The 15,111-nt window shown below is 33.9% G+C and overlaps 2 protein-coding genes and 2 long non-coding RNA genes across 5 annotated transcripts; 2 read left to right on the forward strand and 2 right to left on the reverse strand.

The window, feature by feature from the left end:
- Positions 1–479: 479 nt before the first annotated feature.
- Positions 480–4,058, reverse strand: LOC107359107 (uncharacterized). Its single transcript, XM_015925558.3, has 6 exons — positions 3,754–4,058; positions 3,308–3,464; positions 3,017–3,248; positions 2,598–2,798; positions 2,350–2,488; positions 480–2,265 (listed from the first exon to the last, which is right to left on the reverse strand). The coding sequence occupies exons 1-6, from the start codon at positions 3,941–3,943 to the stop codon at positions 1,151–1,153; spliced, it is 2,034 nt and encodes a 677-aa protein (XP_015781044.1). The 5' UTR covers positions 3,944–4,058; the 3' UTR covers positions 480–1,150.
- Positions 4,059–4,113: 55 nt separating this feature from the next.
- Positions 4,114–5,013, forward strand: LOC149093985 (uncharacterized). The gene is made up of 2 exons (XR_016198326.1): positions 4,114–4,301; positions 4,565–5,013. It is a non-coding gene; the product is annotated as an uncharacterized LOC149093985 (long non-coding RNA).
- A 512-nt stretch (positions 5,014–5,525) lies between these two features.
- LOC107371842 (laminin subunit alpha-2) lies at positions 5,526–11,147 on the reverse strand. Its single transcript, XM_089266969.1, has 3 exons — positions 6,411–11,147; positions 6,107–6,246; positions 5,526–5,992 (listed from the first exon to the last, which is right to left on the reverse strand). Exons 1-3 carry the CDS (start codon positions 11,145–11,147, stop codon positions 5,743–5,745), a joined length of 5,127 nt encoding a protein of 1,708 aa, XP_089123095.1. The 3' UTR covers positions 5,526–5,742.
- On the forward strand, positions 6,376–14,523 carry LOC149093986 (uncharacterized). Of its 2 annotated transcripts, none has more exons than XR_016198323.1 (7): positions 6,376–6,517; positions 6,621–6,695; positions 6,830–11,402; positions 11,812–12,351; positions 12,972–13,094; positions 13,611–13,768; positions 13,924–14,523. It is a non-coding gene; the product is annotated as an uncharacterized LOC149093986 (long non-coding RNA). The 2 variants fall into 2 exon arrangements; XR_016198324.1 differs by having other exon boundaries at positions 12,976–13,094.
- Positions 14,524–15,111: the final 588 nt, after the last annotated feature.

Below are 15,111 nucleotides of genomic sequence, written 5' to 3' on the forward strand. Positions count from 1 at the left end.
CCGTTCACTTTTACATTCAAGAGCACGATCGCAATTCCAACTGTTTTCAAGTATGAACTATAGTGGTTTATCCAAGTGAAGTAGTTTAAATTTTTCATTGCTTTTCACTTGAAACAGTGCTTTACATAATGACCAATCGTCTCTGGTATTGGATTGAAAAGGGTCAATTGATTTCTTGAACTCTTCTACTCTACTCTTTTACCCTCGCAAGCATATATCGAAGCTCTATGTCGATCTCTTTAATTTGACCGTAACTTCTGTTATCGAATCTGAGAGAACGAAGTATCATTTAATCACACCGAGTGAAACCGATGAAATGGATTTGTGGTCCTGTGTTCAATGAAAACTGTGTTTACTGATTTCAGAATTTTTACCCTGACTTTAGTCAATCCAAAGTTTTCCGTTTAAAACAAGTTTAAATAAATAATATTGAAACACGGACAAAATCGGAATAAAGAAGAAATGATGGCAAAGATCAATTGAAAAGGTAATAGTGAAACTTTATAAATTTAATACACTTTTATTTAATTTATTATCTCTTTCGTTGAAGATAGAGCGCCAAAAACCACTGAACTGTTCCAGAGCACAAAAGTTATGATTGAGCGCAAGCTTGATGTTTAATTCAAAGTAACCAACAAGTAATAGAGTAATCAGGAATTGTTATCTTTCTTTCTTCTGCAACCATCTTCGTCTATTATCGGTTATGGATTTAAACACAGTGCTAACCATTTCACCATATATCCTTAAATATTGAATAAACTCTTTGGAGTGAAAAGTAATAAATTAAAGGATACACTTTGGGACGCAATCAGTTAATATAAAAAATAAATCGCAATGTTTAGATGAGAATCAATGGTTTACATAGGGACAACAATAGACTTTGGAAAATAATGAGCAAAATGAAAAGCCTTTTTTAAAAGTGATTTTTGGGGATCCTGGTCATGCTTTCAGTTTTTTCAGTTTCTATTACCATATTGGTCCTTTTAGTTTTTTCATCAAATCTCGAGGACATTCATTAGTGGTTTTTGGAGAATATAATTCTGTATGAGTAACGATTAGATCGATCGCGATCTCATGCCATTAATTTAATTAAATGATGCGAGTTTTATTGTGTTTCTATGAAACTTTCAAGTCAAATGATGATAACTTTTTAAGCTAATGATATAGCAGGAGCAACATTGTTAACTTGACGAACAACAGATTCATCTGGATAAGGGTTGTCTTGCAGTCGATCCGTTTGATTATGATTAAATGTTTGTGGGTCATCAGTTAAAATTGCCGATGTAGCTGTTAGTACCAATTGTTGAAGAGGCTGGATGAGTGTTAGGGAAGGAAGTGGTCGTCCAAGTATTACATTGGTGGGTTGTGTTTCTGCAGCACTGTTTCCAATAAAATTATTGTTACATACTCGCTGAGAGTTGGAGCCTGGACTGGCAACTGTTGGTGTGTTGATAAGATTCATAGTTCGAGAAATAGGACCATATTTTGAGACGAATGATCTTTCATCGAAAGGTATGAATTGATCATCATCGGAAGGCAGTGCGGCAGTTTTCAGAGAGAAAGGTGGACGTGAAGTAGATGATGTTAAATTAGTATCAGTTTTAAGCGAGATTGGTGTGACTGGGGTTATAAGGCCAGTCAACTTGGATGAACTTAATATGGCCGTTGGTCCAGGACTAGGGTGATGATGACCTGAGTTTGGGTCAATTAGGATAGTAGGAATAGTTGCCAGAGCAATAGAGTTAGATGCAACGGATTCACTGTCTGTTGGGAACTTTGAATGTCCAGCAATTAAATAAGGAGAGACAGTTATATGATGGTGAGGATGATTGTTGGGTGGTGGAGGAAAGGCTGTTGGATGATAAGAAGCCAGAGGAAGTGGAGGAGTTGATGATGTTAATTGATGAGGATGAGAAATCAATGTATTAACATTTCGATTGGCAAGTGTGGAAGAACAGGGTCGATGAGTAACGATATCTTTTGGCCGAGATGGAATAAAGTGAAAAATTGATTTCTCTGTGGGACTTTGAATTGGCGATGAAGATGGTTGACTTGTATTAGATGAAACGATAGGAAGAGATTTTACTCGATTAACACGATTCTGAGTTAAATTAGCCGGAATTGCTATCGACGGTCGATGATTTGTGTTAGATCGAAACAATCCAGAGGAATGGTTGTGCAAAAACTCAATTAATCGAGAAGTCAAAATTTTTGATGATTCAAGGATTGAAGCTAACTCAGAATGCGATGGATGAACTGGATGTTCTAAGTTAAAAAAAGAGTTGATATAGTAATTTGTTAGAGCAGATAAAAGATAACAGTCGATATTTAAATTGAAACGTCACTAACCATTATTTATACCCAAATCAATATTTGCTAACCGGTCAAAATGTTCTTTGAGGTTGGCTAGTCCTGCAGGATCACCTGTACGTTGAAGAGCAGACATTAGCTCAGTAATTGATTGTTGAAAAGATGATGGTGATTGCAGCTAAATTGTAGAATAAATAGAGAAAAAAATGAAATTTTTAGTATTAATAAAGTGCAATAAATTAATCAGATAGTAGATGATTAAAAAACTAAGTCTGAAGTTAACTTACAGAATCGATAATGGATTGCATGTGCGATTTATGTGCAGAATCTCCGTAAAGAAGTGATGACCATTGGTCTGGAGAGATCCGTAGGCCAGCTTCCAACGCAATTGTGACAATTTGATTATCATGTTCCCTTCTTAAGGCATCATAACTGCGATACTCTTCTTTAAGTTGCATCAAACTTGAATCACCATCTCTTTTAGTTAACTGATATTGATAAAAATAGCATCACATGATTTAGTTAGAATCAGATAGATGAAAAGAGGGAAAAACTGAAATAACAAAAGAGACGATAAATCACAGAAAGGATAGGATATATAATAATCCAAAAAACTCTTATCTTTGTGATAGAGTTAATAAACAATGTAAGGAAAAATAGCAAACGTGCAAACATGAATTGCACAGTAAAATGATGAAAAGCTCACCTTAAAGCAGCTAGCCCGATATAACAACTGGATAACATGACCAATAGCAGTTTTACTGGCTTGATGAGGAAAATGAGGTGACAATCTTTGAACAACAAACATAACAAGAACTTTGCGAGAAAGAGCACTTCCGTCTTCTAGAGCTAACAAAACAAGTCGCAAGACTTCTTCTTGCATTGCAGGTCCCAAGAATTGGCAGCCTCTAGCACGAACAGCAGCCCATAAATTGGCACTATAAAATGAATAATATGTAAATAAAGAATACTAATATTTAGCTTATATGCAACTAACCTCAATGTACGAGGATCTTGATGCTTTATGAGAAGCTCGGATAAAGCTCTTTCACCGATGGATCGAGCATTTCTCATGGCTCGTAATCGACCTTCTCCTTCGACAAGTTGGCATTGCAAGAGACTAATCAATTTCCTTTGCATCGGGCGAGACAGTGCTACATTGATTATGCAAAATGCATGTGAGAAATAATAAGAAAAATCTTTTAGTTACATGATGAAAGATGGTACAAAGAAGCTGTAAGTGACGATAAAGTATACATTAAAGAGTTTTGAATGTACTTCATGATCCAGAATATTATCCAGACCAATGAAAATAAAAAAGCAAAACAGGTAAGACACATCGAACGATATAACGTTATGATTATGAAACATATCTCTCTGAGTATTGGATGATGTTGATTGATGGCTGAATTATTTCATGTGAAAATATTTAATTTAACTCACGTGATTGTTGGGGTTTCAGGAATGATGAAGTCATATGTTTGATCGATTCAACACAATTTAAATAGTGTGGAAGATCCTCTGAAGATATACCAACGGATGAATCAACTGCCTCAATAGGCAAAGGGTCATGGTTAGTCATTATTTCTTCGTTCATCAAAGAACGTGAACACCTATTGTCCACAGGAAGCATCGCACTAAACCATTTGAATTGTATGACTTGAATAAAAAAATAGAAATAACGTAGAAAATGAAACAGAATTAACAATTAGAGACAATAAATACGTAGAGAGGAACATCATTTGTTTACATTCCTTTATTTAGCTTCCCATTTTTATTTTACATCTTCTATTCATTTTGCTTCCATCAGGTGGCGGATAAAGTCTGGTTAAGATTCTCTTCACCGTCTTAAATTAACTGAATTAAATTTAGTTTTAATTATTTTTTTGTTTTTTTTTATTTATCTTTTAGATCACTTCTGAATACTCCGTGCACCTAGTGAATTAATCGGATGGTACTGATTTTCGTTTATTTGTGTCAAAACAATCAAGGTAAGTCTGATTCTTTCGATACTCTAAAATAGAACAAAAAATCACATTTCTTTTAAAGAAATGTAGAACGAAAAAACAACCAAATTAAAAAAACCAAAACGAAAAAAATAGACAAAAAAGCAAAAAACATTTTTTCTTTTTTCAATTATTAATTGTTTTTTCTTTTTACGAAAAAAAAACTCACAAAAACCAGAATTAAATTGAATTGAATTCAATCAAATTAGCCATAACTAACTCTCTGATTTTTTCCCAATTTACCTGAGCGAATAACACACAACATCATCAAGACCTGGACATCAACAAGACAATCTCATTAAACAGGAAAATCATACCAATCCAGAATTCAATTGGACTCCAACGCAGCTAAATTTTGATTTAAATTTTTCACCAACCTGATATGATACCACACTCATAAAGACGTCTCATCACCTTTTTTTCATTTATTTACTCTCCCTTATAATTTAAATTTTACCAATTTTTTTCTTTTCATTTTTCACCCTTTAATTGTTCAATTCAATTCAATTTAAGTCCTAACAATTTTTGTAATATTTCATTTTTGTAAACGGTCGTGGAAACCGTAATTTATGGCGTTGCACTACGAGTGCGATGTCCGGGTTCATTCTTCATATGTTCGAGTGAATCCGTTTGGGATTAGCGGTATCCTTATTCCTGTAACAAGGTGAAATGAAATAATAAAATTCTGAAATCTCAAGATAACTTTTATAACAGTTTTATTTAAGCATATTGTAAATGCAAATATGATTAAAATCAAATACATTTACGAGCCTAGTCTATCAAAAAGATGTTGATATTCTATGTAATCACTTGATGGCTGACGATTTTTGCAATAGTTAAATTACAGAGATATAATAACAATAACGCTAAATTCAAAGGTTTCTTTATTATTTAGATTGATTGTAATGATAGAAGTGAACATAAATATGGAAGAAAATCTTGATTCTTTCTCATAATGTGAGAGGAATGGCAAAGTTGTTCGCAGAAAAAAATGGACACTAGAAAGAATCATCTCAAGATTACTTTTAGTGTACCAACGTCCATCAGTTAGTGTTTTAGACTTTCCTCAAATCTCTGATATATTAAAATAGATTTATTAATCCATTGGCCCAGATAAATAAACTTAAACCGAGCGTAAAATCACGTAGCTTTGCTCTAATCAGTTTGACATGCTATGTTTATTGTTAGGTCAATGATGTTTTCGAACTATTTTTTTGATTAATAGAATGATTGTTTAATATTAGATCAGAAAAAAGATGAATATATACACAATACACATTAAATGAATAGGCACTCGGTGATTTGTAGTAAAAAAATGATACAATTCACTGTTTATAGAAATCTTTTTCGTTGATTGCAAATTTGAATTAACATTTAATTGAGGCTTTCAATATTTTCTTCATCCTCATCCTTTTCAAGTCCTCCTTTAAACTCCTCGTCCAATTTCAACGGAGTCAAAAGTCACAAAATTATTGAAATAAATAACTTTTCCATCAGTAATAAAATCTTTGATAACTCCATTCAGAGATTGATTAGTTCCCAAAATTTTAAACCATTCAGACGATTGTGGTACACCACCAATAAAGAGTTCACTTTCACTAGCTGAGGCACCAATATTACGACCTGGTCCAAGTTTAGCTGTAACGACTTCATAATCATCAACAGTCATCCAAACTCTACAAATAGATGATAATAAGACAGATAATTGAGCATTATGAAAAGATCATTATTAAAAATAAAGAAAAACAAAGTGAGAGCGAAAATTGAAAACTAAAAAATAGTAAACAAACCTTCTATTTCTTTTGGTAATTGCTACCGTATGAAATTTTCCGTCATTTACCGAGACCCGAGAAATTAACAAAGCTTCACTTGAGCCAGGATTAAATCGAGCTTCAAGAGATCCAACAGTTATAGCTAAAGAATAATATTGCTACATGAAAAGAAAAAAATTCAAATTAAAAATTTATCATAATGAGCTTTGTTAAGCATAACAATGATTTTTCGCATAAAAGTGAGCCGCCGGGTTATGCTTTTTATGCTTTTTATTTCCATTACGCATTGTTTTGTTTTTGTTTGGTGTTTTTGTATACTTACAAGTTCTTTTTTAGGTTTTTTAGGATTCTTAAAAGTGGCCATCAAAAGGATGGCCTCACTTTGATTAGTTTTGAATGTTAAACTTATTACATCATTATCACGTAAAGGTAAGCCTTTCATTTCAAGATATCCTTGTCCATTGAATTTTGCACTTCTTGGTAAATCGTTTTTACATCCAGTCGATAATCCAAATGTTTCTCCATTCATTAGATTTAACGGTGTTGTATCGATTTGAACATCTTTCATGCAACCAAGGAATGGTTTAAAATCAAGATTAGGCCAATGGTGAGTTGTAAAGTTTGGTGGGACTCCTCCAAAGTGAATTTTACAATCACCTAGATCGGAATTATATGCTTCAACTTCACCTTCAATGTTTTCTTTATCCACTGATAATATTGCCCGTGTTTCTGATCTTGCAGCTGTTACCCTGAACCATTCACCGTTGTTATATTTATCTGTGGTAACCAATTTTAGCCATGTTTCCGGACTATCACGGAAAGAGAATGATACACGTCCATTTACAATGTGTATAGCGATGTAATTTCCTGTATCAACATCTGAACAGAAAAAGATTATTGCGGATTCATCAAAGGTTCTCATCAACATTACTACTTGGTAATTTCTATTATCATATCGTGGGATTTGATCAAGTACGGAATATGATGATTTGCCATTGAATTGAAAGACGCCATATTCTCCTGATTCTAATGCACTCTTCGAACATGGTTTACAACCAGTTGGAGAGGTATAACTGAAATCCCAAAGACCAATGTGCTTCTCATCATACATTAAATCAGCTAGACAACCTTGGAATCCTTTGGCAACAGCTCCACTAGGAACAAAGAATCCATCTAATTCAAGATGACCACCTATCCACAAACGATGAGCACTTGTTACATCTAATATTGAATAGTTGGCTGATGAAACAGATTTAACCGGGTTACCAGATAAAGCATTGCCATCAACGACTCTTTGTACATTCAGTGTTCCAATTGTTCCTATTCTTTCAGCCTCTATGTGGTACCAATGGGCATCCTCTTCCATGTTTTCTGGACTTGTTTCGAGTTTCATTGGATGCTCTATTATTGTCAAACCATTAGTGCCTAAAGACCAAAGAAATCTAATAGAGCGATCCACCATATCTATGGCAAGAAAATCGCCATCATCTGGATTCACGATGGAAAAGATCAAAGCATCTCGCACCTTTTCCTGATCAATAGCATAATTCATAGAGATAGAATTGGCTGACGATGGTTGAGTTTCTACCACATATGATCTGATACAGTACATATCAGGTTCAGATGCTAAGGCGATTCTTATTTCTGCAGCTTTTTGTTTGGCTAGTAGAATGCGTTTTCTTAAATCAGCTAAATTAGTGTCCATCCCTTGACGCTGATGCCTTACTTTTGAAGCTACATCTGATAGTCGTTCAGTATTAACCAAAATTGATTGAACTAAGTTTGATGATTGGTTAACCAGGTTTGATGCCTCATTCATTTCTGCAATCCATTTTTCCTCAACTCGTACTGCACTTGGACCTTCAATTATACCTAGTGATTCGTTGATTTCAGCAACTCTACTTTCAATACTTTTCAGTCCCATATCCAAGATGTATGAAAATTCAATTGTATCCCTGGATGAAGCTTCAATTGAAACTGTAAAATTATTCAACTCCTCTAGGATGGTTTCATGAGATTTAAAACAATCAGTTACCAATCGAGACTCTTCATTAAAACGAGTAATTTCAATCAATTCAGACGAACGCTCACTAATGGTTAAAGATTGTTGAACAACTTCCCGATAAATTTGATTGCTGGTTCCTCTCAACTCTGTTGCCCTACTTGTCGTTCCTTGATTCACAACAGAATCTATTACTTGACTTACAATGGTGTTAATTGCCTTTTCTGCATCAATCTCTGCCCGTTCTATCAAAACAACGGTTTGATTATTTGACTGTGGGATATCAATGTAGGGTTTGAGTAAATTAATTGTCATGTTATACTCTTCTATGGCTCCATTGATCCTGCTCAATTCTTTATCTACCCTGTCACGACACCGATTAACATAAACATCTTCATAAAAAGGATTAAGTCTGGAATAAATGGATCGGACTCTTTCAACAGCCAGAATTGAACGATTTAAATCATTTGACATAGTTTCTAAGTCTCCAGTTACTTTGTTGATTATCGAAAAGTACACTTGAGATCCTTCCAGATGATTAAAACCTTCTCGAATAGATTCACTATATTTAACAATTCGTTCTTGGTTATAAGTGGCATTCAATACTAAAGCATTTATTGAATTACGAACGCTCGTCATTTGTTGATCTACCAAATAAACCGGCGAATTGACTTGTTCATTTATTATAAACTCTATTTGGTGCAAAATATATTTCAATCGGTTTATTCGTTCGAGAAGCGAATTTTGTTCTCTGTAGGTGGATAGAAAAGATGAAACTTGGTTGAGAAAAACTACACTTTGCTCTCGTTCAACAATTGAATCGGCTAATTTGGAGGTCAAATCAATGTTTGACATTTCAGTAACCCAAGAATTGGCTCTTCGAATCATTTCATCCCAAAAGTTTGGTTCATTTGCACTGATATCACTTGAAATGGAATTAATATAAGAAATTGTTTGATGAATGGAAGATTGAAGGGACCGCACGTTATTCATTTCTGTGGTTGACAGTCCAAGAAGCTCTGAGAGTGAGTTAATCATGTTGATTGCTATAACTTCTGAAGTATTTACTCTTCCCACAAATGGATCCATGGTTAAATTAAATTCCAGTTCACCCGTCAAACCACCAATCAAAGTTAATCCATTAGTTAAGATAAAATGTCTATGCTTCAAAGACTCTCTTAAATTAACCTCTTTCCTTATCAAAGAGGCTAATGCATATGGAAAATGAAATATATCATCGATGTTTATTTTACTCAAAGTTACTTCCATATCCCAGATATCTGAATAGTGAAGACCAGCACAAGATTGTTGACAATTCTCATAAGTTACTATGAATGGTTTTGTTGGCGGGGGAGGAGGAAGAGGAGGTAGTGTTGTTGTTTCATATGATCGACAGGGTGGCGGTGGTACCGTGGTTGATGGTTCATACCAATACGTTGTTTCATATGGTCTCCATGTTTCTGTATACGTTGGCCAATAGTACGTTGTCATTTCAGTTGGAATCCAAGATGACATTGTTGTGGTTGTGGTTCGTGTTGTTGTGCTTGGTATGCTTGTTGTAGTTGTTGTTGTTGTAGTAGTTGAGGTAGTACTTGTAATCTCAATCGGAACACATGAGCCGCCTAATGTTGTTGGATCTCCAGTAAAACCCTCTACACATTGATTACACTTGGGACCCGTATAAGGCCATTGACAGGCATCACAAACATAATCATCTCTACTAATTGCAATGCAGGTTGGTGAAAAATTATTTGAAGGCTCTAAACGTGGACAAGCACAAGGTTTACAATCGTCAGGTTGACCGTTTAACGGGAAACCATAGAATCCAAAAGAGCACATATTACATCTAGCACCTTGGGTATTGTGTAAACATTGGGTACACTCTCCAGTAAAAGCATCACAAGTTAATGAATGGTTGTTACAATCACATTTCTCACAGATTCCTCCAATTAGCGTATTATTTACTCGTCTATAGCCTGGTGAACATCCTGGACCACAAGAAGGTCTCTCGTAGCCTTCGGGACAATCACACTCTTGTGTAATCCGACCCGTTGCCGAATCTGTTTCTCCGTTAGGTGATGCAACTAAAACGTCAACATTGTAAAAAGATCCTTCAATTTGGTCTGTATGAAAATAAGCTCGTATCAGAAAACGTTTCAAGTTACTTAAAACCATAACAAATTCATCACGGGTAACCCTGGAACTATTTGACCCATCATCATTTAATCGAAACCAATTGCGCTCAGAAAGTACAATTTTTCTATTAATTTTTGTTCGTTCAGCGCGAACAAATGGAATTGGTTTCCAACTGTGACCAATCAACAATCTTGACCCTTGGGAATCTTCTCCTTCCAAAACAATGTCAGGTCCATAGACAGGACTACCAGCTGAATCACCTCGAAGAACTGTGGCACTTAAAGATATCTTTGCTTTTCGCCCGTAAGCTGCATACATATCACCAAGATATTCACGAGGAGCCGACCAATAATAATATGGAGCTGAAGGTGCATCATCATCGGCAATTACTAAGTGATCATCTTCTTGTTGAGGGTCAACTATTTCACCTCCAGATAATGTTGTTATTTGCCAATCTGCTGGGTTTGTTATTATTTGGGAAGGCCAATAAGTTATTCGGCAAGATGTTGTTACATTAAAACAAAAACACTTTGTACATCCTTCTGGATTATCTGAATTAAGATTAACATAACCGGGTTTACACTGGTCACAAAATTGACCGATCACTGAAGGTTTACACTCACAAGGTTCATCACAATTTTCTGGATCCAAAACTCCCGCTCGATTGCAGGGACAATGTCGACACAATGGAAAATTGGGATCATTTGGTGAACAATCAACTGAATTGGATTCCTCCGACTCCGGTGATGTAACAGCCGAAACTGTCGTCAAAAAAGTTAATGAAATGAAACACAAAATATTAACAAAAATGAAGGCGAAAAAAAATTCTTGATAATTTGTCGATGATGATGAAGTAAATTTATTCCGATGTGGCTTTGATCCGGCCATGAATTTAAAAATTGATTTGGTTAAAGATGCCATGAGATAATTGTGTAAATAAATCACTGGGATAGTTTCATCTTGTCTGGCTGTGAATTCATTCAGTTATTAAGATGAAAGAAAAGGAAGGCGATAATTTATCAATTGATTGCAAGAAAGAGGAAGGAAAAGTAACGCTGATGATAACATCAACATTGATGTTCCTTTGAAAAGGTTACCATTGAATCTCATGTTGAATCAGGATAAACAATGACGAAGGATAAAACTTTTTGAATCCATAGACTTTTATTTTGCGAGGTAAATGTTGAGTTACCTGTTTAAGAGCCCTTCTGACCTGAGGCCAATTTTTACTCTCAAAACTGTAAGATTAAGTAGAATGAGCTTTTGTTGCAGTTGTTAAGAAGCCGAGTAAAGAGGAAGGTGAGAAAGAAAAGGTTGTAAGAGAAGAAAAATATCTGTAAAGGTAAAGAAAGGAGAGAGCAAAAAAAGAGGGTTATTAGAATAGGTTAAATACAAGGGATGAGACGAATAAATGAAAGAAAAGATGAAACACAAGATGATGTTTCTTGCTTCATAGACTCTCATCACTTTCTTGTAACCACGAGTTCAAAATTACAGGGTTAAGCTAGGTTTACCTTAGAAGTAAAAATTTTCAAAGACTATTTGAGAAATGTGAAAATAACTTTTCTTTTCTTGTCTCATTTAGATATTCAACGAAACGGGGACATTTGGAAATTTACTGTTATTCCCTTTTTAACATGGAGTTGGTCAACCAACAAATGGTCAAATTTTATGGATTTTATTGGATACGAAATTACTGTGGCTAGTCAAGATGATTAAACTACTCTTAATGTTATGGCATCAATTTTAAGAGGGAAATAAAACAAATGCACTTTTTCATCTCTACAATAAACTCATCGGAGGTGAACATTAGAGATGCAACTATCTTGGTTAAAAGGTTAATTGATTGCGGTGATAAATGGTGTTTCTCGATTTATTATCGTCGAGAGTAAAGTAAAATAGCCATGGAAATTGTGTTATAAAAGTAGGAAAAGAGATACAAGAGGAAAAGTAAAGGCTCGCGAGAATTGACATCAATCAATGAAAGCCGATAGCATCTGGGTGTACGCTTATCTGTTGATCAGTCTTAAAACAGCAAGACGAGCAAGAAGAGGAAGAAAAAGAAGATTATGGTAAAAAAGAAAGACACAGAAAAAGGGAAAAGTGAAAGAGAAGATAAATAAAAGTAAGATGAAAAAAAGACCGGTTCAAATGTAAACACTAGCACATTCTGTAAGCTTAATGGCCAATCAATGAACAGTTCCGAAGTCAGGTCGATAAATTACGTTGATGATGAGAAGAAGAAGAAAAAGAAAAGGAACAGACAGAGAAAGAGGATGAGGAAAAGACAGACAGAGAGAGTAAAGGAGGCAATGAAGAAACTCATTGATTATCGTCATTGGGAGGTCAATGATTTCGTTGTGGCATTAACAGTGAAAAAGATTACGAACAAGAAAAGCTTATAGTACTGGTAACTGGTAAAGAGAGTGAGAGAGAGAGAGGGATGATGACTGCCTTTAATGTGTTCAAATGATGAACAGAGGATGATAAAAAAAATGTTTGGGTGAAAAGTTTCAAAAAAAAATTACGTTGCCCGTTATTTATTTTTATTATTATTACAAAGCCAATGGTTACATAGGCATGGAGAGAAAGAGATTGTTTATGTAATCATATTAGATTGTTGAGTGATTTCCACCAACAACGTTCATTGATTGCATTGGTTGACCTTATAAGGAAAGAGTCAGGATTTTGATATATGTATATAAATACTCTGATAATTTGTTTTTTAATTAAACCATTTTCAAGCCAGTTTTCTGGTTATACCCAAATTGTTGGATGAAGATGAGCGATGAGCAACACAGACAAGCAGATGAGAAGCAAAAATAATGGAGTAAATTGAAGGCACAAGAAGAGCAACTGAAAGTAATAGTTAAGTATTAAATTGAGCTATAGAGATGAATCTATTAGCAATCAATTGAAAGTTGATTACATATAGTTGATCAAGGTAAAAAATGTAATAACATGTAAACTTTATGTTACCATAAAAGGTAGACAGTTAATGGTAATTGTTAGTTAATAGTCTAACGAGTTCCGACGAGTCCACATTGAATTATGCCTGTTCACATAGCAAAATACACTTCACTCAGTTGGAGGTTAATGTTAGACTTTTTCTTCTCTTCTCTTAACAACAGTATAATTTGCTATGGAAAAAAATAAATAACATAGAAATGAGATAAAAAAAGGGCAAAAGGCCAAAAAACAATGGACTCCTACACGAGTAAAGTAACAGGTATAAAGTAATAATAATAAAAGGACCCACAAAAAAAGAAGAAGAAACTAACTAACATTCTTGTAAAAATATCTTTTACTCTACCTTTATGAATGTAAGGTGTGTTTTTGACCGAAAGATTTCTTATTAATATCTTTTTACCTTTATTTCCATAGGTAACCTTTACAAGGATATTTACTTGGACTGTGAAAACCGAAAAATGGTTTTTTTGTTGGTTTTACATGAGTTTCTTGTGGCGTCTACCGGATTCATCAATTGTCTTGACGAGTAAATATGACTTTCAAAAATATGCAACTTCCATTCCATTTCCATTGTAAGTTTTACTCTTCTTTTTTTGCCTTAAAATACTCCTTTTTCAACATTTTTTGTTCCCTTTTCTTCATTTTTCATCTTCTTTGCTTCCTCAATGTTTAAGTTTTTAAATGATTATCTTTTATAAGTCTAATTTTGATTTTGCTTTTGTTTCAGTTTTTTCTTCAGCTGTACTTTTCATCTCTTAGTGTGGATACCATTTAGCCACAGTTGCTCTTAAGATTGGTTTAAGCTGGGATGAGTTAACTTTGTCAATGTAACTGTCAAGATAAATATTACATGAAAGAAAACCCATGGAAAAGGGAATTAAATAGACCATCATTATCATCACCATCAACATCAACATCATCATCTTGTTAATATGATGTATATCTTAATTCTGTCAATGGTTTTAAAGTTGATGGTAACAAGATTTCATTTTTTGCTAGTTTTAAAGGCTAGTTTAACAAGGCATTATGATTGACATGGAATTTTGTTGATCATTTACATCAACTATTAATTTACTCGATGTCAAACGAATGGACAAAATGGTTCGATAAACAAAAAAAGCAATAAGATGTGAACAAAGTTAATGATTACCAAGATGTTGACACTACATTTTTAATTTACTAGAGCTTTTCATCTCTGCTAATAACCAATTTATCAACATGCTTAATAATCATGTTATTTCTGTCTGTTATTTTACCCTCGAGAAGTAGGTGAAAGTTGAAATTAGGTGGACTTGAAAACGGAATAAATTGCAATGATTTAAAATTATTTAACATAACCGACGAAACAACATCTAACTTCTCATAGATTTAACTTAAAAATATCAAATTTTACTTTAGGCTTATGAATATTGAACAAGAAATATTTAATCAACCATTAACCGTTTAACTAACAATCAACAGCTAAAACATTGCCAGGAAATACTCAATATTCACTTTTATTTTCACTGTAACAGGAAATATTTGAGAGGTTTAAACATGTTTAAGTCTTACCTTGATTATTTTGTCTGAGTTCAATGATTAAAATCCCAATGTAACATATAATTTCGAGAAATCTTGTTGGTGAAGAACTGTTTTAAATGTTTCCATTGTAAAAGATGAAAGATTAGAATCAGAAATTCACTCCAAAAAAACGGAATTAACTTAATATACACAATAATGATCACAATTAACGGTTGAAAATTATAACAAAACACCGACACAAGAAAGTAAAAGTGAATCAATGAAAAATGACAAGAACGGTTAGAAAATAAATTAGGTTAACTTGATTTGGTAAATTTAAAAACCAGATTGTAGAGTCAATGGAACTATTAATTTAATGTTGAAGACGATGTAAAATAAGTACACAATGATCAAG

This window comes from Tetranychus urticae, chromosome 2, assembly GCF_039701765.1.
Source record: "Tetranychus urticae isolate SD_2017Ah chromosome 2, NJAU_TeUrti_SD_1.0, whole genome shotgun sequence".
Classification (NCBI taxonomy): Eukaryota; Metazoa; Arthropoda; class Arachnida; order Trombidiformes; family Tetranychidae; genus Tetranychus; species Tetranychus urticae.